General features: G+C 42.4%; 1 protein-coding gene across 1 annotated transcript in view; it reads left to right on the top strand.

The window, feature by feature from the left end:
* The window catches only part of LOC132816786 (calcium uniporter protein, mitochondrial-like), a 172533-nt gene that overhangs the window by 122772 nt on the left and 22575 nt on the right, over positions 1–27186 (top strand). The window contains exons 3-4 of the mRNA XM_060826732.1: positions 20413–20583; positions 21711–21815. Of these exons, the coding sequence (XP_060682715.1) occupies positions 20413–20583; positions 21711–21815 (276 nt within the window). The remainder of the gene's footprint in view (positions 1–20412; positions 20584–21710; positions 21816–27186) is intronic.

Here is a 27186-nt window from a genome sequence, read left to right as displayed (position 1 = left end):
AGATATCCAGCACCCCCTCTTCTGCAATATGGACACTCCCCAAGATGCCACCATCTATTTCCTCACACTCTATACCCCCGATGTCCCCCTCCACAGCAAACACCCCCGATGCAAAATTCTCACCCATTATCTCCCCCATCTCCCGTGACTCCACAAAAAGGCTGCCCTGCTGATCTTGGAGGGGGTCAAGAGTGTGGTACTGGAAAAGCACAGCAGGCCAAGCAACTTCCAAGGAACAGGAAAATCGACACCCCAGCCAAAAACCCCCTCCGTCAGGAATTTCTGATGAAGGACTTTGCCCGAAACATTGTCCCTCCTGCTCTTTGGATGCTGCCTGACCTGCTGTGCCCCACCAGCGCCACACTCTTCACTCTACTGTCCAGCATCTGCAGTCCTCATTTTTTGCCTGATCTTTGAAGGGCCCCATTCTCTCCCCGGTCATTCCCCCACCCCCCAGTCTGCAAAGTTCTCCTCAACTTTACCCACTAAAGCCATCCCATGTCCCCTCCTGACTACCCTCGCAAGCAGACTCCCATTGCCTCCACACTCCTCCAAGGATTCACCCGACCTCCCTGTCCATACCTGACACATGCTTCCCTTCCCTGTCAATCAAACCCTCAACTTCTCCAGTCATCCTGCACTCCCCCCACACCCGCCATCTTCCCCCTCTAACAGGAACACACTGTCTCCAGACTTCCAACATCTCACTTCTGGAAGCTTCCCATCCTCCAGCCATCCCCCCCTCCCAACCTGGGAATATCTGCCCCCAATCAGCCCCCGAAAGCTCCTGCCCAACATCAGCAAAATTAGCCCTCCTCCAATCTAGAACTTCAGCTTTTAGATCTGGTCTACCCTCCTCTAACACTACTCTCAACCCAATAGAACTATGGTAGCTGGGCCCGAAGTGCTTCCCCCCACTGTCACCACAGCCACCTCCCCCGCCCCATTCCCAAGAGTAGGTCAAGTCCAGCACTGACTCCAGCAGACACATCCACACAGAGTCAGAAAACCTCTTTGCACACACCCAACAAACCCCTCTCCATCCAAACCCTCACCACCATGGCAGTCCCAATCAGTGTCCAGAAAGTCAAAATTCCCCACCACAACCACCTTATTATTCTTACAGATAACTGGTAGGCATGGACAAAGCAGAGAACCATGTAGGACTGATAAATTAAATTGCATTTATTTCAATGCAAGAGGCCAAACAGGGAAGGCAGATGAGTTATTGGTTGAGTTTCTGCAACCCCCTGGGGAAGTGAGTCCTGGAGAGTCGTTATCCTCGGAGTGAAGACGTTCCTCCTCATCTCAGTCCTAAATTGATTTTTTTTATTATTGTGAGACCATTAGATTAGATTACTTACAGTGTGGAAACAAGCCCTTCGGCCCAACAAGTCCACACCGACCCGCCGAAGCGTATACCACCCAGACCCATACTCCTACATTTACCCCTTACCTAACACTACGGGCAATTTATCATGGCCAATTTACCTAACCTGCACATTTTTGGACTATGGGAGGAAACCGGAGCACCCGGAGGAACCCACGCAGACACGGGGAGAATGTGCGAACTCCACACACAGTCTCCTGAGGCAGGAATTGAACCCGGGTCTCTGGCGCTGTGAGGCAGCAATGCTAACCACTGTGCCACCGTGCCGCCACCATGTTTTGTGGTTGTCGACCCCCCCAGTGAAAGGAACCTCCCTTCCTGCATCTACTGTGTCTCCCCCTTCAAGAATTTTGGAGGTTTCGATGAGATTACCTCCCATTCTTCTAGATTCAGGGAATACAGATACAGTCTCCTCAGTCTCGCCCATTAGGCCATCCCACCATCTGGGGATCAGTTAGGAGCTTTACTGCTTTCCATCTGTGGCAAATATAATCTTTCTAGGGAACTCACAGAATAGTCAAGGTGTTGTCTATGTTTGTATAATTGAAGCAATTCTTCATTCCTCTACCCAAATCTTCTTGCAATAAAGGCAAACAGATGTACTATTTACCTGCCAGACTACTTGCTGACCTGCATTCAAGCTTTCTGTGACTTACTAATAGGGACACCCATGTCTCTTTGGATCATTGATACCTGGCAGTCTTCCACCACTTGAGAACTACTGTGTGCCTACATTCTTCCTCCTAATTAATTTGAACCATGAAAATAATAACTAATATTGGAAGATGTTCAGTAATTCCATCTAAGTTACGTGTTTTTGTAGGCGAATCTGTAATTGACCCAAAAACAACAAACACTATTAATAAAGCACTATTAATAATTGACAATGTAGTTATTGACCTACTTCACTTCCCTTTCCTTTCATGCGTCCCACCACTACCCTAAGATCAGTGACAGCTCCTTCAGCATTGTGTGCTTTGCCCCAATCTGAGGAAGTGAATTCATCCTTCCTTGGGCAGGGAATATTTTATCATATGTCTGTTCTCATTATCAATCCCTGCATCTCTTTAAATCATCACTGAATCCATCCTGGTACTGCTGGGTGAGAAGGCAGGGTTATCGATCTTAAAAAGGGCTTATGTGCAAAATCATTGATTCTCCTGCTCCTCGGATGCTGCCTGACCTGCCATGTTTTTCCAGCACCACACTCTTGACTTTGATCCCCAGCACCTGCAGTCCTCACTTTCTCCTAATGGAGTAGTGTGTGTCTAGTGTTGTCTCTCAATTGATCATTGTGCAGCAACCTAAACGTAGTTATTTCAGTTGAGTATTTATTCTTTTGGTCTGATTTGCCTGAATTAACTGATTATAGAATTACATGAAGGAATGAGAATATAAGAAAACTCTAAACATTTGAAGGGGTTTAGCACAATGATGCCATTCCCTCTAAAGGACCAAGTGCAGCTATACAATCGTGCTGTAACCCAATCAAAAATTATTCGGGCAAATAATTTAAAGCAAATGAAGCTTTGCAGAGAATGTAAAACAGAGAAGATCTATCATGTTTGGAATCCTGTACTCAGTACTATATTATTGCTCAAATGATTTATTTATAAATGTATACAATCTTCAGACTGCCTCCTGTGAGATAGACAATGTATGCACATCCACTAATATCATTTATTGTATCTGTTGCTCCCGATGCGGTCTCCTCTACACTGGGGAGACTGGGCGCCTCCTAGCAGAGCGCTTTAGGGAACATCTCCGGGACACCCTCACCAATCAACCACACTGCCTCGTGGCCCAACATTTCAACTCCCCCTCCCACTCTGCCGAAGACATGGAAGTCCTGGGCCTCCTTCACCGCCGCTCCCTCACCACCAGACACCTAGAGGAAGAATGCCTCATCTTCCACCTCGGAACACTTCAACCCCAGGGTATCAATGTGGACTTCAACAGTTTCCTCATTTCCCCTTGCCCCACCTCACCCTAGTTCCAAACTTCTAGCTCAGCACCGTCCCCATGACTTGTCCGGACTTGTCCTACCTGCCTAGCTCCTTTTCCACCTATCCACTCCACCCTCTCCTCCCTGACCTATCACCTTCATCCCCTCCCTCATTCACCCATTGTTCTCTATACTACTTTCTCGTCACCCCCACCCCCACCCTCCTCTAGCTTATCTCTCCACGCTTCAGGCTTTATTCCTGATGAAGGGTTTTTGCCCGAAACATCAATTTCACTGCACTTTTGATGCTGCCTGAACTGCTGTGCTCTCCCAGCACCACTAATCCAGAATATGTAAACACTGACTGATAGAAATTAATTCCGCACTGAGCTGTAAATGCCAAGTTTCACGTGAGCTGTTTTGATTCTGTGTAACCTGGACCATTCAAGTTGAGACTATCCATGTGTACATTAGGATTCCAAATATCCTTCCCAAGGTGCCCTCATGCCTTCAATCATCGAGGTAACCATTGAAAGAAAAACCTACCCCAACCATATACATGGGAGGGGTAATACCTTGCAGATTGTAAAGGGATGCAGTGGTCCAGTAGTATAGACTATTAACCCAGAGACCCAGAGTTCTGGGGACCCACAGTTCAAATCCTGCCGTGGCAGTTGGTGAAATTTGAATTCAATAAAAATCTAGAATTAAGAGTATAATGATGACGTGAAGCCATTATTGATTGTTGGAAAAAGTAATCCAGTTTACTAATGTTCTTTCGGGAAGAACTGTGCCATCCTTACTTTATATGACCTACAAGTGACTCCAGATCCATTGCAGAGTGGTTGACACTTAAACTACCTTCTGGGCAATTAGGGATGGCCACATTGCATAAATATACTTTTTAAAATCACAGTTTGTGTCTCTCCTGATCTCGCTATTCCTCCAGAGACAGGATCTCTGACTGGTGGAGTAGCTTTTCCACCCACTGTGAGGAAGGTACCTCTCCCTGAGGTATTGCTTGCGTTCAGGATGTGTGGAGGAGCTGCGCCTTACTGTGAAAGAAGGAGACCACTTCATAACAGTGTGCATCTTGTCAGGAGTGACCCAACCTTTGGGAAAGTGTAGAACTTTGCTACTCTGCCATGCAAAGCTTGATTTTTAAAAATGTATTTTCAGGGGTGAATTGAAGGAGCCCTTGGGTATACGGCACAGAGAGTCGTAGAGATGTACAGCATGAAAACAGACCCTTTGGTCCAAGCCATCCACGCCAAACAGATATCCCAACCCAATCTAATCCCACCTGCCAGCACCCGGCCCATATCTTTCCAAACCCTTCCTATTTATTTGATAAGTCGCATGTTGTGAATTTGCTCATTAATCACACCCACATTAGATTTTGGAGTGCATCAGTTCTAATTTATTTTGTTAACTGCGGTTATTTGCTAGTTAATACTCAGACAACATACAGGACATAAAGATCTCTGCAGAAGTAGTCAATCTGTTGTGTGGTTTGAATGTAATTCCTCAAACAATGAAGATAACAATTGAGAGTTTTTCCTGCTCCACCATCTCGTTCGATAAGGTCAGCACCAATTTACCAAAAATGAGTACAGTGAAAAGTTTTGCTTTGTGTGCAGTACAGACTGATCATTACCATACAAAATGCATTATAGTAATAGAACAGAGCACGGAATAGTGTTACAGCTGCAATATTTTATAAAAGAAGCAGTTTCCAACGGATGGAGTAAAACCTGAAATCAACGATTGCTGACGTCTGCTTAATTTCAACAGAAGCATCAACCTACTTTGGTGATTGCAATAGGTCCTGTTTTTAATCTTCAAATGATTTTACTTTGCATATTAGAAGCTTTACTAATATAGCTGTCAGAGGATTTGCTATAAATCCAGTGAAGCATACATTTTCAAATCAATTCCCTAAAGGGAATGAACATAGCCAGCAGCACCAGCCTAACTAGGAAACCAAAGTCTCCACAAAGGTGAATGCAAACAGACCCTTGTGAAACACCAGTAGGTTCTGAACTCCAGATAAAGACTTTGTGTCATTGCCTTCTGCGTCCTATTGCTTGGTCAGTTTATGACCTAGGTATTCTATCAGTAATACTGTGTTCATTATTGATATTATCATTAACTGCAGCAACATTGGAGCAGCTGATTGCAGTAACTCAAGATAGATGAAGGTTTTTGTTTAAGTGATTCTTTTTGTAATGTATCTCAACTCAAATTCTTAGTATAATTTGCCAAGTATAGGCAGCTGAAGTGGTGGAGATTTAATTACATCAATGGTATTTTGTTTTATTGGCAGCTTAGATTGTGCACAGTCTGCATTGCATTCCTTCAGGAGCTGATTGGATTTTAGCCTCCTTTCCAAGACTACTTCTCAAAAGAATCAATTCTTCAAAACATCTGTTTGCAGTCTCCTCACGCGATGGAAGATCTGTCATCCTAAAAATTGGAAATTTAGTACTTTGCAAGAAAGCTACAATATACAAGTTATTTTTTCTGCCCATTTTCCCCACCATTCATTTGGAAAAGCTTGCTGAATGACTTTTGGATTGCACTTTGCTTCTGTGTTTTCTATCGTCATCGGTCGTCCCTCGATTTGAGGAATTGCACGTTTCTGCTATGGCTCTTGTTATGGACTAGGCCAGACCACTCAAAACATTCTTGAGCAGACAGCCCAGACCATAACTTTGCAATTTGTTTCATTAAGTGTACAGTGAGAATTACTCTGAGTAATTCTAGTAAACTAGGTTTTAAAACAGCAAAATTTATTCACAAAGTTACACAATGAAACACACAGAACAGAATAAAGAAGCTCTACAGAACTCAGTTCATCCAAACTAGAGTTGATAATGCTATTCCAAATATACACAACCGTCTCAATAAGCAAAACCTCTTAAAAACACAGTTTAACAAAAAAGGAACAGATGCTTACAAATTGGAATTGGAAGGGCAGAAGGAGAGAGTGAGTGAGTTTCCACACCACTCACTGTTGAACTCCCAACTAGTTCTGGACGGAACCGCTCAGCTAGAGAGCTGACCACTCCCCTTCCATTATACAGGTCACTTCTAAAACATTCGAGAAGAAAGTGAGGACTGCAGATGCTGGAGATCAGAGCTGAAAATGTGTTGCTGGAAAAGCGCAGCAGGTCAGGCAGCATCCAAAGAGCAGGAGAATCGATGTTTCGGGCATGAGCCCTTCTTCAGGAAATGAGGCCACGAATCTGTCGGCGATGGTCTTCCTGGCGATCGTGGAGGCGGTTGTCTGGGCGGCGATCGCGGAGACTGCGAGGTCGGTGGGGGCGGAAGTGATGTCACGGTTCACGGCGGCAGTTGCTGCTGCGGGCGCTGCAGCAGCTGCGTGGTTAATGGCGCCAGAGTGGTTTCGGAGGCCGATGGAAGATTCTGGAACAGTTGAGGAACCCAGAGTGTGGGGGCAAGTACATGAAAGTTTTTGGTACTTACTGTCTTTAATTTCCGATATGGCTAGTAAAAACTGTTTGTTTAGTGTATGGATTCTTCTGTGGATGAAGAACAGTAGAGGTCCTTTGCAGGTCTGTGAGAGTGTTGTCCTGAGCTGGGGTAGGTCTAATTGCAGGGAGTGTAGGTGGCGGCGCGTGGCTGCAAGCATGGAGGGGAGGATCCGGAGGGAAGTCTGTTGCTGGAGGCTTCAGATTTGTTCTAGGTACTGGTTGTCCTGGTTGGGTCCAAATTTTGTTGGTCTGAATGTAGTCTGGAGGAAGAAGATGTGGCTGTGGTAGAGAATCTGTTTGAGAACGTGGCTGAAGAGCTTCTGGGCAGAAGCGATTACCTGGGGTGTGCAGTGAGAGAGAGACTCACTGAAATCCTTGTAGAGGGAGGAAGAGAGCTTCTTCAAGGAAGGCATCCTTGCAAGAGGATTTGCAGTAGGTTAAAATCTTCGAGGAGAAAGTGAGGACTGCAGATGCTGGAGATCAGAGCTGAAAATGTGTTACTGGAAAAGTGCGGCAGGTCAGGCAGCATGCAAAGAGCAGGAGATTCGATGTTTCGGGCATGAGCCCTTCACGAAATCCTGAAGAAGGGCTCATGCCCGAAACATCAATTCTCCTGCTCTCTGCATGCTGCCTGACCTGCTGCGCTTTTCCAGCAACATATTTTCAGCTTTTCACTTCTAAAACATGACCACTTTGGTCTGAAGTCTCATCTGTTTACATTTAAACAAAAAGGCCTCTCAAAATCCTTTTCATCTCTGTACTAAACTAGTCTAATCGGAGCCCGGTCTGGTTTATGACTCCTCTGAAAAAAAATCAAGGACACAGTATCCTTGAGAAAAACAACAGCTTTTAGAGAAAAGGAACCAGCTTTGTGACACAATACAGTTTAAAAAAAAAATGAACCATCAATATCAAAAGATGGCTTCGTTTTTAAAACCTTTCAAACCCGGTTAAGTAGTCTAAACACACATATACTCTATACTAACTATAAACATACAAACATGCACAACCACATGCAAATTCAGGCCATGGTACACCCGCCACTGAACACCTCCATATCTCATTCAAACCTTGATAATGCATTGACAATCTCATACTGCCTCATGTACAATTGTTAAATTGAATGGCTGTAACAACAAGCTCCATCTAAACAATCTGGCATTTTTGTCCTTAAATTTTTCCACAAATGTCAATAGGTTATGATCAGTGTATACAATTGTCTCAGATGCATTGCTGGTAATATAAACATCGAAATGTTGTAATGCCAACACTAATTTTAAAGTCTCTTTCTCCACCGTTGAATGTTTCTGTTGATGAATGTTCAACTTCCTGGAAAAAAACCCAGTGGGTTTTTCTATCCCCTCATCGTCCTCTTGCAGAAGCACCGCACCAACACCCACGTCACTGGCACCGATAGCCACCTTGAAAGGCTTCGTGTAATCCAGTGTGGCTAATACTGGGGCAGTGGTTGACAGTTTTAGGCTGTCAAATACTGTACATGTTCCTTCTATGAGTGACTAAAAATCATCTGGTCATCAACGTACACCACACAGTTGGGTAATCCGACAATGACCTTATTAGTCAGTCTCTGAAATGTAGCTGGAGTGTTTTTCAAATGGCATGACTTTGAACTGACATAGTCCATTTGTGATGATTTCACGGCTGTGCTAAAAGAGAAAACTATGGAGGGCTTGAGCAGTGAGGCATTATGGTAGACCTGCGAAATAAGAGTGCAGTTACATTGTTAGGACTGTACTACAGGCCTCCCAATAATGAGCACAAGTGAGGTAGAAGAACAAATAGCTAAACAGATTATGGGAAGATATTGAGGCAATAGAGTGGTGGTGATGGGAGATTTTAATCTTTCCAACATTGACTGGGATACACTTAGTGTCAGAGGCCTGGATGGGGCAGAATTTGTAAGGAACATTTGTAAGAAGGTTTTCTAGAGCAGTATGTCAATAGTCCAATTAGGTAAGAGGCCGTATTGGACCTGGTGTTGGGGAATGAGCCAGGCCAGATGGTAGGAGTTGCAGTGGGGGATTTCTTTAGAAAATAGTGACCACAATTCTGTAAGTTTTAAAATGTTCATAGACAGAGATGAAAGTGGTCCTAAGGGAAGAGTGCTAAACTGGGCCAAGGTCAATCATATCAAAATTCAGCAGGAGCTGGGTAATGTGGATTGGGGACAGTGATTTGAAGGACAGTCCACATTTGATATGTGGGAGGCTTTCAAAGATAATGCAGGATAGGTATGTCCATATGAAAACAAAAGATAGAAAAGGCAAAATTCATAAACTGTGATGACAGGAGAAATTGTGCAACTAACCAAGAGGAAAAGAGAAGCGTACATAAAGTCCATGCAGCTAAGAACAGAACAGGCTTTGGAGCAATATCGGGAGAGTAGGACTAATCTTAAACAAGGAATCAAGCGGGCTAAAAGGGGTCATGAAATAATTTTAGTTAGCCGAATTGAGCAGAATCCCAAGGCCTTTTATTCATGTGTAAGAAGCAAGAGGGTAACAAGAGAAAGGGTTGATCCACTAAATCTGAGAAAATGGGTGAGATTCTTAATGATTACTTTGCATCAGTGGAGAGGAACATGATGAATGTTGAGATTATAGATAGAAGTTTGTTTACTCTGGATCACATTGACATAAGGAGGGAGGATGTGTTGGGTAGGCTAAAGGATATTAAGGTGGACAAATCCCCAGGATCGGATGGGATCTATCCCAGGTTCCTGAGGGAGGTGAGAGAGGAAATATCTAGGGCCCTGACAGATATCTTTGTGGCATTCTTAAACACAGGTGAAGTGCCAGAGGACTGGAGAGTTGCTCATGTTTTTCCCCTGTTCAAGAAGGGTAGCAGGGATATTCCAGGTAACTGCAGACCGTGAACCTGACGTCAGTGGTGGGAAAGTTGTTGGAGAAGGTACTGAGGGAGAGGATCTATGTTTATTTGGAAGAGAATGGGCTTATCAGTGACAGGCAACATGGTTTTCTGCAGAGGAGATCGTGCCTTACCAATTTAGAGTTCTTTGCGGAGTTGACCAAGTTGATAGATGAAGGAAGGGCTGTAGATGTCATATACGTAGACTTTAGTAAGGCTTTCGATAAAGTTCCCCACAGTAAACTAATGGAGAAAGTGAAGTCACATGGTGTGCAGGGTGTTCTAGCTAGGTGGATAAAGAATTGGTTGAGCAACAGGAGACATAGGGAGTTTCTTAAAATGAAGAGAGGTGACCAGTGGTGTTCCACAGGGGTCAGTGTTGGGGCCACTGTTGTTTGTGATATACATAAATGACCTGGAAGAGGGCACTGTTGGTATGATCTGCAAGTTTGCAGATGACACTAAGATTGGTGGAGTAGCAGAAAACATAGGGGACTGTCAAAGAATACAGGAGGATGTAGATAGACTGGAGAGTTGGGTGGAGAAGTGGCAGATGGAGTTCAATCCAGGCAAATGTGAGGTGATGCATTTTGGGAAGTCTAACTCTAGAGCGAACTGTACTGTAAAAGGAAGAGGCTTGGGAAACATTGGTGAGCAGAGAGATCTGGAAGTTCTGGTCCATTGAACCCTGAAGGTGGCTGCACAGGTCGATAGAGTGGTCAAGAAGGCATATAGTATGCTTGCCTTCATTGGATGGGGTATTGAGTATAAGAGCTGGCAGGTCATGTTAAAATTGTACAAGATTTTGGTTCAGCCGCATTTAGAATACTATGTACAGTTCTGGTCGCCACATTACCAAAAGGATGTTGAGAGAAGGTTTAAGAGGATGTTGCCTGGTATGGAATGTGCTAGCTATGAAGAGAGGTTGAGTATGTTAAGATTATTGTCATTAGACAAAAGGAGATTTGAGGGCGGACCTGATTTGAGGTCTACAAAATCATGAAGGGTGTAGACAAAGTGGATAGAGATGAGTTTTTTCCCAGGGTGTGGGATTCAATAACGGGAGGTCACGTGTTCAAGTGAGAGGAGAAAAGTTTAAGGGGAATACACACGGAAAGTACTTTACACAGAGGGTGGTAGGTGCCTGCAATGATTGCCAGTAGAGGCAGGCACAGTAGATTCATTTAAGGTGTATCTGGATAGATGCAGGAGTAGGTGGGGAGCAGAGGAATACAGATTCTTAGGTGATAGGTTTCGACAGCGGATTTGGATCGGCACAGGCTTGAGGGCTGAATGGCCTGTTCCTGGACTGTACATTTTTTTTTGTTCTTTGTGTGCACAATTAGGTTAGTACTTCCTAGTTTATTTCTGCGTATCTCCCCATGTGATAGTAATAAATCTTCCAGGTCATTTCGATTTCCTCATGAAATTTGACTCATTAATTAATCCTAATTTTTGATAACTTCCTCATTGCCTAATTTAATTTGAGGAATGTCCAATTCAGAATCCTCTGAACTTGGCTCTTCTTTCTGTGCTGTAATCATTAACACCTTCCCATCTTGCTTTCCTTCCCGATCAAAATACCTGTTGAGCATATTCACATGACACATGCTGTGAGATTTCTTCCTGTCTGGAGTCCTTATCAAGTAGTTTACTTCACTCAATTTCTTCTCGACTTGACAAGGTCCACTAAACGTTACTTTTAAAGGCTCACCTGTTACTGGAAGTAACACCAATACCTTATCCCCAATTGCAAAATTGTGAATTTGTGAATTCTTATCTACTTCCTGTTTCGTTATATGCTGTGAGACGTTTAAAGGCTGTTTAGTCAACTCTCCAGCTCTATGTAATTGTTCTTTAAAATATGGCACATTGTCCAAATGGGTGGTCTCTGAACTCGGACTTATTAATTTCTCCTTAGGCAATTTTAATGACCCTCTTGCTTCATACCCCAAAATTAATTCACATGGACTGAATTTGGTGCATCTCTGATTGCACAAAGTACAAACGGAACTCCCTTATCCCAAACATCTGGCTAACCCTGACCATTAGCCACAACATGGCCTTTACAGTTTGATGCCATCTCTCTAGCACTCCCTGCCATTCTGGATGGTACACAGTAGATTTGAATTGCTTTATTCCCAAGTTATGCATAACCTCCTTGAATAGTTTGGATGTGAAGTTTGATCCTTGATCTGACTAGATCTTTATTGGTAGTCAGTATGTAGTGAAAAAAATTTAAGTAATCCTTCTACAACCCTTTTAGCTGTGATGTTGCATAATGGGATTGTCTCTGGAAATCTAGTCGACACATCCATTATTGTTAATAGATACTTATTCCCACTTTTTGTTTGAGGTAAGGAACCTACACAATCAATCAAGATTCTTGTGAAAGGTTCCTCAAATATGTAGAAAGGCCAACAAGAGGTGAGGTCATACTGGATTTGGTTCTGAGTAGCGAACCAGGCCAGGTGTTAGGATTGGAGGTAGGTGAGCACTTTGGGGACAGTGACCACAATTCGGTGACTTTTACTCTAGTGATGGAGAGGGATACGTGTGCACTACAGGGCAAGAGTTATAGCTGGGGGCAGGGAAATTATGATGCGGTGAGGCATGACATAGGATGCGTGGCTTGGAAAAGTAGGCTTCAAGGGTGCAATTGATATGTGGAGCTTGTTCAAGGAGCAACTACTGAGTGTTCTTGATAAGTATGTACCTGTCAGGCAGGGAGGAAAGGGTCATGTCAGGGAGCCATGGTTTAATAAGGAATTGGAATCCCTTGTTAAAGGGAAGGGGGCGGCCTCTGTAAAGATGAGGCATGAAGGTTCAATTGGGGCGATTGACAGTTATAAGGTAGCCAGGAAGGATCTGAAGAGAGAGCTAAGAGCAGCAAGGGAGGGACATGAAAAGTCCTTGGGTGGTAGGATTAGGGAAAACCCAAAGGTTTTCTATAGGTATGTCAGGAATAAAAGGATGACTAGGGTAGGAATAGGTCCAGTCAAGGATAGTAGTGGGAAGTTGCGTGTGAAGGCTGAAGAAATTGGGAAGACACTGAATGAATACTTTTCGTCAGTATTCACTCAGGAACAGGACATTGTTGCCGATGTGAATATTGAGTCACAATTAATTAGAATGGATGGCTTTGAGATATGTAGGGAAGAGGTATTGGAAATTCTGGAAAGGCTGAAAGTAAATAAGTCCCCTGAGCCTGATGGCATTTATCCTAGGATTCTCTGTGAAGCAAGGGAGGAGATTGCAAAGCCATTGGCCTTGATTTTTATGTCCTCGTTGTCTACAGGAATAGTACCAGAAGACTGGAGGATAGCAAATGTGGTTCCCTTGTTCAAGAAGGGGAGTAGGGATAACCCTAGTAACTATAGGCCGGTGAGTCTTACCTTCGTTGTGGGCAAAGTCTTAGAGAGAATTGTAAGGGATAGGATTTATGAACATCTGGATAGGAATAATGTGATCAAGGATAGTCAGCGTGGTTTTGTGAAGGGCAGGTCGTGCCTCACAAACCTTATTGAATTCTTTGAGAAGGTGACTAAGGAGGTGGACGAGAGTAAAGCGGTAGATGTGGTGTAAGGCATTTTAGATTTTAGTAAGGCATTTGATATGGTTCCCCATGTTAGGCTACTGCAAAAAATACGGAGGTATGGCATTGAGGGTGAGTTGGAGGTTTGGATTAGGAATTGGCTGGCTGGAAGAAGACAGAGGGTAGTAGTTGATGGTAAAGGTTCATCTTGGAGTGCAGTTACCAGCGGTGTTCCGCAAGGATCTGTTTTGGGACCATTGCTGTTTGTCATTTTTATAAATGACCTGGAGGAGGGGCTAGAAGGTTAGGTGAGCAAGTTTGCGGATGATACGAAAGTCGGTGGAGTTGTTGACAGTGAGGAAGGATGTGGCAGGTTACAATGGGATATAGATAAGCTGCAGAGCTGGGCAGAAAGGTGGCAAATGGAGTTCAATGTAGCTAAGTGTGAAGTGATTCACTTTGGTAAGAGTAACAAGAAGATGGAGTACTGGGCTAATGGTCGGATACTTGGTAGTGTGGATGAGCAGAGGGATCTTGGTGTCCATTTACACAGATCTCTGAAAGTTGCCACGCAGGTAAATAGTGCTGTGAAGAAGGCATATGGCGTATTGGCTTTTATTGGTAGAGGAATTGAGTTCCGGAGTCCTGAGGTCATGTTGCAGTTGTGTAAGACTCTGGTGCAGCCGTATCTGGAGTATTGTGTGCAGTTTTGGTCGCCATACTATAAGAAGGATGTGGAGGCACTGAAACGGGTGCGGAGGAGGTTTACCAGGATGTTGCCTGGTATGGTAGGAAAATCATATGAGGAAAGGCTGAGGCACTTGGGGCTGTTTTCATTGGAGAAAAGAAGGTTTAGGGGTGACTTGATAGAGGTGTACAAGATGATTAGGGGTTTAGATAGGGTTGACCATGAGAACCTTTTCCACATATGGAGTCAGCTATTACGAGGAGGAATAGCTTTAAATTAAGGGGAGGTTGGTATAGGACTGATGTTAGGGGTAGATTCTTTACTCAGCGAGTCGTGAGTTCATGGAATGCCCTGCCAGTAACAGTGGTGGACTCTCCCTCTTTATGGGCATTTAAATGGGCATTGGATAAGCATATGGAGGATAGTGGGCTAGTGTAGGTTAGGTGGGCTTGGATCGGCGCAACATTGAGGGCCGAAGGGCCTGTACTGTGCTGTATTTTTCTATGTTCTATGTTCTAAATGCTGGAATAGGTGTTTAAGGTGCAAGTTTTATTACTGTCTGTGATTTTCCAATTAGCTGACAAGTATGACAAAATTCAACTTCATCCTTGTGTAGTCCAGGCCAGTAAAATGTCTTTGTATTTTAGATTGTGTTTTCCTCTCCTCTAAATGACCTCCAAGTGGTAGCTCGTGTGCCACCCACAGCACCTCCTTTCTATAACCTACTAGCAAAACAATTTGATGAATCTCTGCCCATTTCTTATTAGCTTGAATATGTGATGGTCTCCATTTCCTCATTAAGACATCATTTGTTAAGTAATAACATACAGGAAGGCATTCACACTTTTTCTCCGTATATGCCTTTTGATATAACTGTTTTAGGTTCTCATTTTTCTGTTGTAACTCAATCAGCTTAGCAAATTTAAAGATACTTGCATGTTTACCTATCTGCTCCTTCTCTGCACCACTTATCTGATCACAAAAGGTCTTGGATAACACTATGTCAGCTTCCTTATCTGTGCCTTTTGAACTCTCCTGCTTCTTGTGACCACACAATTGGGGAAATTCCGAATAAAGATCTTTCTTTTCTTCAGTTGCCTGTGTCTCTACTGGCTTTCCTACTGGAGTAGGCAATATGCCTAACATTGAATCAGCTATATCATTTGCATGGACAAATGGTATTCCTGGAGCTGAGAGTTTGTCCAGTTCTCCTACCACAAATTCTCCACTCTTCACTGGGCTCTGTAGCCTCACTTTACATAAATGAACACTTTTTTGTCTCACCATGAGTTCCTGTTACCAGTACTTTTTCTGGCAATAGTCCCTCAGGAATACATACCTCCTCATCTTTCAGCATTACAGACTGAAAGGATCCTGTGTCCCTTAATATTGTAACCTCTTTGCTAATCCTGCCCTAGGTGAATAAACTTTACCCGTACATGTATATTTTTTAAACAGATCTGACACTTGCTCCTTAACCAACCTCTGATCATCTTGTACACTCTGAGGCAGTTGTCTAACTTCCCTTGTGCTTTTTGTTACTAGTCCAACAAAACTCCCAGGCTTGTCTGGTTTTCCTACATCTGGTTTTCCTCTAGCCCACCAACACTGATTTTGTGCGGCCCACTTTATTACAATGAAAACACCAGAGCTTGTTAACTTGTTTGTGCCCCTCAAGGGTTTCTTTTTATACCTTGTGGTAAGTTATCCTTATGATCTTCACTGAGATCTATCTTTCCCTTTCCACGTGAGGATTTCGCTTTGCCCCAATTTCTATCCCTCATGGATTAAAATTGATTCTGGAAGCCAAGCTGAGTTTAATGGACCAGCTCATAATCATCAGCCACTTCAGCTGCTAACCTTGCTGTTTTAACTCTCTGCTCTTCCACATGAGTTTGCACTACTTCAGGCAGTGCATTTCTGAATTCCTTCAAAATAATTACCCCTCTAGGGGCATCATAGGTTTGATCAGTTTTCTTTAAAGCCCTTATCCATACATAGAAATTACTGTTTGATTCTTTTAAAGTCAATATAGGTTTGACCAGGGTCCCTCCTTAGATTCCTGAAATGTTGTCTGTAGGCTTCTGGAACTAGCTCATATGCACTTAAAGTGTTTTTTTTTCAGCTCCTTCTACTCCCCAGATAGCTCCCCTGATAGTGATGCGAATACTTCACTCGCCCTACCTACGAGTTTTGTTTGGATCAACAAAGCCGTCATTGCCACTGACCACTGCATTTGTTTAGCCACCCTTTCAAATGAGATGAGAGAGGCTTCCACATCCTTTTTATCAAATTTAGGCAATGATTGAACATACTTAAACAGGTACTCACTGGGTTTCTGACTACCAGGGGTTTGCTCATCCTCACTGTCTTCCTCATGAAGCCCAGCCTCAACCTTTATCTCCAGCCTTTTAAGCTGACTTTCCTTTTGAAGTGTCTGTTTTTGAAGTTCAAAAGCTCGCTCTTTTTCTCTGCTCTCACTTTCCTTCTCTTCTTCTTCTCTCTCTTTTTCTCTGTTCTGCTGCTCTCCTTTTCCCTCACTTCTGCTTTCAATCATAACTCTGTTTTATTTCTGCTGTCCCTTTCTTGTCTCTTGTCTCTATCTCAAGCTGCTTCATTTGCAATTGAATTGTTACCATCTCTACAGATTCTGATGGTTTCCCTGGCAAGTTTAAATGCTGAGCTACTGCTGTAATTATCTCTCCTTTCCTCACAGAAACAGGCAATTCCAATCCCAGTTTGTTTGCTAATTCCTGCAGCTTGGTCTTACCACTTCCACATCCAGAAAATTTTTGGTGACTGAAAGAGCCATTGCTATCCCAAGCTTTGTCCACCCAACCAAGCCAATACCCGAAATAAAGATACTAGCACCTATCACTAGCTGTTTATAATCCCGCAAAGAGACCCCAGTCTGTTATGGACTAGGCCAGATGACTCAAAACATTCTTGAGCAGGCAGTCCAGACCATAACTTTGTAATTTGTTTTGGTCAGTATACAGTGAGAATTACCCAGAGTAAGCTAGCTAGGTTGACTACTAGATTTTTTAAATGGACAGAAATGTATTTACAAAATTAAACAATGAAACACAAAGAACAGAATAAAGAACACCTTCAGAACCCAGTCTATCCAAACTAGACTTAATTATGCTGTTCCAAATATACACCACAGTCCCAATAAGCAAACCTTCTTAAAAACGCAGTTTTTAAAAGAAATGGAACAGATGCTTACAGATTGGAACTGGAAGAGCAGAAGGGGAGAGAGAGTGAGTTTCCACACAGCTCACTGTTGACCTCTCAACCAGTTCTGGACTGAACTGCTCAGCTAGAGAGCTGACCACTCCCTTTTCATTATACAGATTACTTCTAAAACATGACCACTTTGGCCTGAAGTCTCATCTGTTTACATATAAACAAAAAGGCCTCTCAAAATCCTTTTCCTCTGTATCACACTAGGCAATCGGAGCCCGACCCATTACGGCCCCTCTGGAAAAATCAAGGAACAGCTTTTAGAGAAAAGAAACCAGCTTTGTGACACTCTTCATACAGCTGACCAGACTGATTCCCGCTCCACAGTTCTTTATGTACTTGGAGCAGGATATGGGAGGACGTGGAATCCGGAGTGCAAGATTTTGCTGATTTAACTTTTTCCCCCTTTCTCTGCTGACTGTCAGCCTTGTTATTAACGTATTAGGAATCGAAAAGTGTGGTGCAACTCAATGGACAAATTATAGCCATTATGACAGATTAGGAGCAAATGTCTCTGTTATTAAGCTGCAGAACACCTGGGAATTCTTCCTTTTTTCTATCCTCCTTTGGAATGTTGGACCTTTGGGAGTGGAGAGAACTGGAGCTTGCGAGATGGTTTTCAGTCTTACTGACACTGAGCTGCAGAATCAACTGTAGCTAGTCTTAACCACAGAAAATTTGGAAATCCTTTATCCTGTGTGCTATTTGAGGAGTAGTAAACTCAGCATCTATCCCAGACTCAAAAATGAGTGAAATTTTGGCCAAAGAAGAACAGTTTTTTAATACACATCTTTATCCTGAAGCTAATGTTAAAGGAATGACAAATGTAATCGTCATTCATAATTGCATCCGGATAGAAAGCAACTCATTAACTGCATTGTGCTCCTCGACATTTAAGTTGAAAGTGTTATAAATGTGTGCGTTCTTTATCTCCGTCTGTACAATATGCTTTGCAGATGGGAAATGGTTCCTGCTTTAATCAAAATTCACAAGTATCTTTTCCCTGTAATTGATTTTAGAATACTTGCAAATGTTTAGCAGCAGTTACCAAATTGCTATTAAAATTCTTTTCAGGAAAATTGCATTTTGTTAACATTGATGTTACAAATGATTGGATTTTCACTGGGCTGGATGATGGATTGAGAGTGAATCAGGCAGCTTAGGGATAAATACCTCCATACCCTTCCACTATCCAGTCAACAATATAGGGCTGTATTTGGCAGCTTTTGAAATTGATGCTATCCATTTAGGAATATTTCAACTGTTAGAGAATTCAATGAAGGAAGATAGTTTTCAGAAGAAATTAAGAGCTGTCATTTCCCAATTTATCAATATTGTAAAGCCAGTAGCTATCAACACATAAAGTTCTCAACTTCACTACTTTGCCTGTGAGCAGTTTTGAAGAGTCACTCAAGTTAATATTGGATTCCTTTTTAAAATGGAGTTGGGTAATTATCTGAAGAAGAGAACATTTGCAAAACTGCTGAGAGAGAACAGGGGAGTAGGACTAACTTGGAATCCAATCACTACTCTAACAACATCCTTTCTCCCCAGCATTATCCCCTCAGAGCTACTGCATAAACGCTGCCCCCTCCACATTTCACAACAGGTCTGATGAAAAGTCATCTCGACTTGAAACGTTAATTTGCTCCCATTCCATGGATGCTGCCTAACCTGTAATTTTCAGCATTTTCTTGTTTTTAGGACTGAGTAGTTTTTGTAGGGAGTCACAACAGACACATAAGGTTGAATCCTCTTCTGCAATTGCGCAATGATTCTATGATTGTATAAGAGCAGAATGTCAAGATGAATTCTTCTAGCCCAAAGTAAAAACTGGCTGTGTTGTCTACTGAATGTTTGTTTATATAAGCAATCTTGTCTGTGGAAAGTTTTCCCATTTTCATCTTGCTTGCTTTCTTTTTTGTGGGCTGTAGGATTTTCTGCCACCAACCCTTTATTCTTGTCAGTCCTATTTAAGCTATTTTACATCAAGCTAAGTGTGAAGTCATTCACTTTGGTAGGAGTAACAAGAAGATGGATTACTGGGCTGATGGTAGGCTACTTGGTAGTGTGGATGAGCAGAGGGATCTTGGTGTCCATGTACACAGATCTCTGAAAGTTGCCACCCAGGTAAATAGTGCTGTGAAGAAGGCATATGGCGTACTGGCTTTTATTGGTAGAGGAATTGAGTTCCGGAGTCCTGAGGTCATGTTGCAGTTGTATAAGACTCTGGTGCGGCCTCATCTGGAGTATTGTGTGCAGTTTTGGTCGCCATACTATAGGAAAGATGTGGAGGCACTGGAACGGGTGCAGAGGAGGTTTACCAGGATGTTGCCTGGCATGGTAGGAAGATCGTATGAGGAAAGGCTGAGGCACTTGGGGCTGTTCTCATTGGAGAAAAGAAGGTTTAGGGGAGATTTGATAGAGGTGGACAAGATGATTAGGGGTTTAGATAGGGTTGACAGTGAGAACCTTTTTCCGCTTATGGAGTCAGCTGTTACTAGGGGACACAGCTTTAAATTAAGGGGAGGTTGGTATAGGACAGATGTTAGGGGTAGATTCTTTACTCAGCGGGTTGAGAGTTCATGGAATGCCCTGCCAGTAGCAGTGGTGGACTCTCCCTCTTTATGGTCATTTAAGCGGGCATTGGATAAGCATATGGAGGTTATTGGGCTAGTGTAGGTTAGGTAGGCTTCGGTCGGCGCAACATCAAGGGCCGAAGGGACTGTACTGCGCTGTATTTTTCTATGTTCTATGTTCTATGTTATACATCAAGTACCGACTAGTGATTGGATTGTGCCAGTTTATACTGGCATAAAGTATCCTCTTCCAGGGTAAGTTTCATTGGCAGGGTTAAGCAATTAACTTCACAGAAAGAGGTTGTTCGAGCCTGAAAGTAGATGTCCAGTCAACAATGGTGATACAGGAAGCTGCTGTTTAACACACAATTTTTGTAACAACTGATCAAATGCTTTTACAGCCATCAGGTTCCACCATCCAATTAATCTGATTTAAATAATTCTGATCACCCCTCTTTTCAATGAAAGGAGAAAAAGACCTGAAGCTTCTCATAAAATGGTGGGGAATAAACTTTGGGTTTACAAAACTCAAGCATTAAAAAGTTAACAGCATGGTATGGCGCATTTAAAAAAGCCAGTTTCTTTGTCTCTTTAATGGCAGTTGAAGTAATACTGATGATTAAATTTTTCTGCTCTCTTCTAGAGGCAACTGTGGAATACAAGCATGGATTTCCAGTAATCTCCGTCACACTTCCCTCTAGAAATGAGCGCTGCCAGTTTCTGGTGAAGCCGCTTTTGATGAATGTTGGTGACCTTCTAAAGGACTTGAAAAATGAAGATCAAGGCATCAGTAGGGCGGCAATCTTTTCAGAAGGTGAATGTTATCCAGTACACTGCACAACTAGAGTATCTCTTTCTGCTTCAGCTTTAGACTAAAACACTGTTCATTTTGGGGTGTACAGATGTTGCAGAAAATAATATACTTTTGTTTGGTGTATGCTATCTGAGCTGGGCTCTATACCATCAGTTTTATCAGAAGTCATACGACACCAGGTTATAGTTCAACAGGTATATTTAAAATAACAAGCTTTCGAAGCGCTGCACCCAGCATCTCCACATCAGTCTTTACGGGAACAGTAAAAATTGAACTTGCAGAACTGGATTTGACTTGATACCTTCAACTGTACAGGAGGCATGGAAACGTATTTAGCAATTTGCAGAAGCTCAATTTGATAGAGTAGGATTTGGTAGTGGGAGATGAATGCAGAGCCATTTAATTAAAAGCACAGGAAAATGCTTCTTGTTAGCTGTGTATTGATTTAGTGTCTTAGCTATTAATCACAGAATTAAATGATCGGGTGTTCAGAACACAGGACTTGCATTGGTTTTGAGAACTGAATCATATTTTTGGCACTGCAACTTAACCTTTTATCCAGTTTTGCTATCAGCAAGATAACCAAACATTTTTAATGCTGGAGTCTCTAACACAAATTCACACCTCACCATTATAGTGACTTAAAGAGATACACATGGAGTCAGTAACATTTACATAAATTAAAAATCATGTTCTGCATCCCACGCTCATTGTAAGTATAGTATGGCAGTGTGCTTTGGTTTGCTGTAATTTGGGAAATAGACACCAAATTGCATCATTTGTGAAGCAGGTTCAAAACGTGCATTATTCAGAACAAATTTGGGGTAATAGGTAGCTGTAGAAAGGAGAATATCTTGGCTTATTTTATATAGGTAACGTGACAGAAGACCAGTCAAGGTGAGTATGGTACTTGCTGTTGAGGTTTGAAATAGAGAAAATTATACCCAGCCAGACAGTCAACGTTGCTCATGTACTGAAATGATATCTCCTGTTTTCTGTCATATTCCTTCTGTATCTGATTTTGCCAGTTGCAGGTGTCTGGGCGTAAAGAGGTGGGGAAAAGTAAGAGATAACCAGATTTTTTATGATTTACCAACTCTTTACAAACTTTATCTGTTTGCCTGCAGATGGCACTAGAGTTTCAGCCACAACACCGATGACCATTTTATTAACAAAGAACTTTGAACTGGTTATTAATGAAAGAAAGTATTTTATAAAGCCCCCATCAAGAGGTAAGAAATATTTCTTGACTGTGCTTTGGACAAGATAATCATTTCCTTCTCATGATGTTTGAAAATCTTGAACATGAAACTTTCTCTTCACGGCAAAATCTTTAAAAGTCAGCATGTGTTCTGAATCTAAATATTACTTTGTGTAATGAGGTTAGTGAGATGTCAGGCACAATGTTCATAGTTCTTCCCAGGTATTCTGAAGAATGTTAACCTGTACTCAATGTAGTTAGGCATATTTACTCCACATCCATTGATACCTTAACCTGACAAAACTTTATTGATCTTAGTCTTGAAACTTCCAATTGATCCAATACCCACAGCCTTTTGTGAGGGTGTTTCATATTTACACTATCATTTATATAGACGAGCTTCCTGATTTCACTCGCTAGTGGTCCAGCTGTAATTATAAGATCATATCACATTATTTTATTGCATGCCAGTTACATTCACAAATGATCCAGAACCTTCTATATTTATGTCTTTATGAACCTCAGTTAGTCTTATCAGAAATCTGATTATGTATAAAGATCTGAACCATTGAAGTATCTAGTTAAAACAGGCTCTCGGCCTGTATTCCTGAAGGGATTTTACTGCTCCTTGGATGCTGCCTGTGCTGTGCTCTTCCAGCACCACTAATCCAGGAACTATTGAAGTATCTGTCTATGTACCTTTTACTTCCGTTCCAAAGCATCTGAGATCATGTAGGCACTTGCTCAATATGTGCAGTCACATTATTAGAATCACCTTAGTGTCACTTTGGACTTGAAGGGGCATCCTATCCAGATGTATCTCAGCTAGGCATGACAACTGCACAACCCAGAAGAGTGGGGAAACTACAGAGAGCTGTGAACACAGCCCATCACACAAGTCAACCTTCCATCCATTGACTCCGTCTATGCTCCTCACTGCTTCAGGAAGGCAGTGAACATCATCAAAGACACCTCCCATTCTGGTTATAATTTCTTCCAACCTCTTCCATGGGGCACAAGATACAAAAGCTTAAGCACACATACCAACAGATTCAGGAACAGCTTCTTCCCTGCTGTTTTCAGACTTCTGAATGGACCTCTCAAATGTAACATTGATCTAACTCTTTGTATGCCTTATTTGCAGCTATAACATTATATTCCTTACTTTGTCTTATTGCCCTAATTCACTTGGTATGGTATGATCTGCCTTGGTATGGTATGAAAACAAAGCTTTTCACTGTACCTTGGAACATGTGACAATGATAAATTAAATTAAAATCTCTCAAAAGAAAGTAAAAACTTTCCCCCAAAGTAAAAGGATGATCACTAAATCAGACTCTGAATGTAAAACTTAATTGATAAATAAAGTTCTAAAAATGCCAGTTGGCGTATTGTTCCTGGAGGCTTCCGAGGCCTGAGTTATTGTTTTGTCCCTATGATCCACTCTCACTGCATTCACTCTTTCACCCAGTGCTTATGGGTAAAATGCAAAGTTGTTTACTTGCGTTTATTTTGGCAGCAGATCAGTCCTATAATATATGCCATTATAATTTGCTTCACTTTATATGTTTCTTTACAAGAACCATGCCAGTGCATAATCTGGTCTTTTTCCCTTACTGGCTGCTGCAACATCTTTGTATCATTGTTGTCTGGTGCTATTTTATTCAAATCTTAAACTATGGCTTTCTGCATGTGGGAATAAAAGGCAAGTATGGCAATATATTTACTTTAACAAAACTACTTCTTGGATTCACCAGATTTGCTAAATGGTATAGGTGTGTATTGCTACATATTCTGACCATGTAACTTCAGATAGTGTGCACGCGTGAATGGTTTAAAACTCCCATGTTTTAGATTGTTGGCAGAGTTTCAAAGATTTTTTTTTTTACCCAACATAAATCCATGATGGCAACTTTCTTAAAACACAAATTCTAGCCTGAATGGCTATGATTTGAAGACTCTAATTTTTAAAACTAAGGCTGCAAATTAAAGTGGAAGTTGTGGTTTCATTCTGAAATTCTCTCCTTTAGTTTCAACCATCTTCATTGCCTAACTCCTTCCTATTTCTGCTCCAGACCTCATTACAGCCTTGGTCCAGACATAGACAAAAGAGCTGAATTCCAGCTGTGAGTTCATAGAGTCATAGAGATGTACAGCATGAAAACAGACCCTTCGGTTCAACCCGTCCATGTCAATCAGATATCCCAACCCAATCTAGTCCCACCTGCCAGCACCCGGCCCATATCCCTCCAAACCCTTCCTATTCATGTACCCTTCCAAATGCCTCTTTAATGTTGTAATTGTACCAGCCTCCACCGCATCCTCTGGAAGCTCATTCCATACACCTGCCACCCTCTACGTGAAAAAGTTGCCCCTTAGGTCTCTTTGACATCTTTCCCCTCTCACCCTAAACCTATGCCCTCTAGTTCTGGACTCCCCGACCCCAGGGAAAAGACTTTGTCTATTTATCCTATCCATGTCCCTCATAATTTTGTAAACCTCTATAAGGTCACCCCTCAGCCTCCGATGCTCCAGGGAAAACAGCCCCAGCCTGATCAGCCTTTCCCTATAGCTCAGATCCTCAGAAAAGGATCTGAACACTTTCAAGTTTCACAACATCTTTCCGACAGGAAGGAGTCCAGAATTGCATGCAATATTCCAACGGTAGCCTAACCAATGTCCTGTACAGCCACAACATGACCTCTTAACTCCCGTACTCAATACTCTGACCAATAAAAGAAAGCATACCAAACACCACCTTCACTATCCTATCTACCTGCGACTCCACTTTCAAGGAGCTATGAACCTGCACTCCAAGGCGTCTCTGTTCAGCAACACTCCCTAGGACCGTACCATTAAGTGTATAAGTTCTGCTAAGATTTGCTTTCCCAAAATGCATCACCTTGCATTTATCCGAATTAAACTCCATCTGCCACTTCTCAGCCCTTTGGCCCATCTGGTCCAGATCCTGTTGTAATCTGAGGTAACCCTCTTTGCTATCCACTATTCCTCCAATTTTGGTGTCATCTGCAAACTTACTAACTATACCTCTTATGCTCGCATCCAAATCATTTATGTAAATATCAAAAAGTAGAGGGCCCAGCACTGATCCTTATGGCACTTCACATGGTCACAAGCCTCTAGTCTGAAAAACAACCCTCCACCGCCACCCTCTGTCTTCTACTTTGAGCCAGTTGTTTATCCAAATAGTTCTTTCTGTATTCCATGAGTTCTAACCTTGCTAATCAGTCTCCCGTGGGGAACCTTGTTGAACGCCTTACTGAAGTCCATATAGATCACATCTACTGCTCTGCCCTCATCAATCTTCTTTGTTACTTCTTCAAAAAATTCAATCAAGTTTGTGAGACATAATTTCCCACGCACAAAGCCATGTTGACTAAGCCGAATCAGTCCTTGCCTTTCCAAATACATGTACATCCTGTCCCTCAGGATTCCCTCCAACAACTTGCCCCCCACCGAGGTCAGGCTCACTGATCTATAGTTCCCTGGCTTGTCTTTACCGCCCTTCTTAAACTGTGACACCATGTTTGCCAACCTCCAGTCTTCCGGCACCTCACCTGTGACTATTGATGATACAAATATCTCAGCAAGAGGCCCAGCAATCACTTCGCTAGCTTCCCACAGAGTTCTCAGGTACACCTGATCAGGTCCTGTGGATTTATCCACTTTTAACCGTTTCAAGACATCCAGCACTTCCTCCTCTGTAATGCTAGGCGTTATTGCCCTTGACATCAAGCAGCTTTTGACCAAGTGGGGAATCGACAGACAAAACTGAGTCAATGTGAATTGAGGAGTAAGTTCTCCACTGGTTGGAGTCATACCTGGCACAAAGGAAGATGAAATATTAGAAGCCAATAATCAGAACCCAAGACATCACTTATGACATTCCTCAGGTGAATGTCTGAGGCACAACTATTTACAGCTCTTTTGTTTTTAATTATCCCAACCAAATGCTTCTGTTACACCACTGAGGCTGAGAGTAAATACAATGCAATCCATTCTTCCTCTAACACCACCATGGAGCAGACGGTAGGTCTGTCAGAGGTGAGGTTCTGATGCTTACATTAGTTGGTGGGCCTTGCAGTTTACTCTGGAAAGAGTGTGCTTATCATTCTGCCTCCTGCAAACAGTGTGGAGGATGTGATAGACTCTGAAGAGCTGCAGTCCTCCAAGGAGGAAGTTGAGAACATTGAGCATTGTCAAACACGAGAATCACACAGGGCTTCGTTGGTAGTTTGTTCCAGCAGATGTGAGCTGGGGGCAATAGTCACTTGATTGTAACTTTGTTCATTATGAAAGACAAACAATCCCTGCCTGTTCCCAGAAGCAATGCAGCTTCTGTCTGTGTTTTGTTAATAACTTTTTTGCTGTTGCTGAATACAAATGCATGTTTGAACCACTCGAAGCCTTCCAGTATGTGATGGTCTCACATTGAACAATGGGAGGATGATGGGCAGCATTCAGCATTGGAGAAAGAACAGCATTCCCTTGAGAAAGAGTTGTAAGAGGCGGAGGGCCAGTAAGCTTAGTTCTTGAATAGCAATGGATGTACCAATGTGCAAATACGCACCCATGTATACTGATGTAATTGATTTTGGTTGCCACCCCTCCATGGGCACAGTGAAGGGCAACTGTGCCTGACTGAGTGTTTCAAAGGTGGCACCAGTGCCAAGGCCTTTGGCTAGTGGGAAAATACAAGAAAGGTGATGCACAGGTAATGAGGCCTGTTTAAGAGGATAGTATGAGAAAACTTGCCAGGCCTCATGCAGTGAAACCCTCCATAAAACTCACCAAAACTGACAATTAGCTGATTTCTGGTAAAATATAGCCCTCTGTCTTTGATAATGATAAGTTTAATAAGTTAATAATAAGTTTAAGCTTAAGTTGATTTTGAAAATTTTGATAAGTGCTTTTAGCAATTGAGGAATGAGAAACTGATTTTTGGAGACAATACTCCTACATTCACTCTTCATCAATACAGCTCATCTCTTTAACATAAAGATATGAAATTGCTAGCAGTTACTGCACAAACATATGAATTAGGAGCAGGATCAGACCATTTGGTCCCCAACACTTTTCCACCATTCAATAAAATCACAGCAGATCTGATTGTGCACTCCAATTTCCTGTTTATTGCTGACCCTCTGACTCCCTTGTCAGTCTAACTCCTATCTCATTCAGCCTTAAACATATTCAATGTTCCTGCCTCCAGTGCTTTCTGGAAAAGAGAATTTTGCAAACTAATGCATTTCTGAAAGAAAATAATTCTCATTGTACCTGTCTTAAATGGGAGACCCTGTCTATTTAAACTGCATCCCCTAATTGTAACCTCTCACATAAGGTGCAACATCCTGTCAGCATCTACTGTCAATACGATCATT

This window comes from Hemiscyllium ocellatum, chromosome 1 (assembly GCF_020745735.1).
Source record: "Hemiscyllium ocellatum isolate sHemOce1 chromosome 1, sHemOce1.pat.X.cur, whole genome shotgun sequence".
NCBI lineage: Eukaryota > Metazoa > Chordata > Chondrichthyes > Orectolobiformes > Hemiscylliidae > Hemiscyllium > Hemiscyllium ocellatum.
The sequence above is the reverse complement of the archived record's forward strand: the minus strand, read 5'-3'. Positions and strand labels throughout refer to the sequence as shown.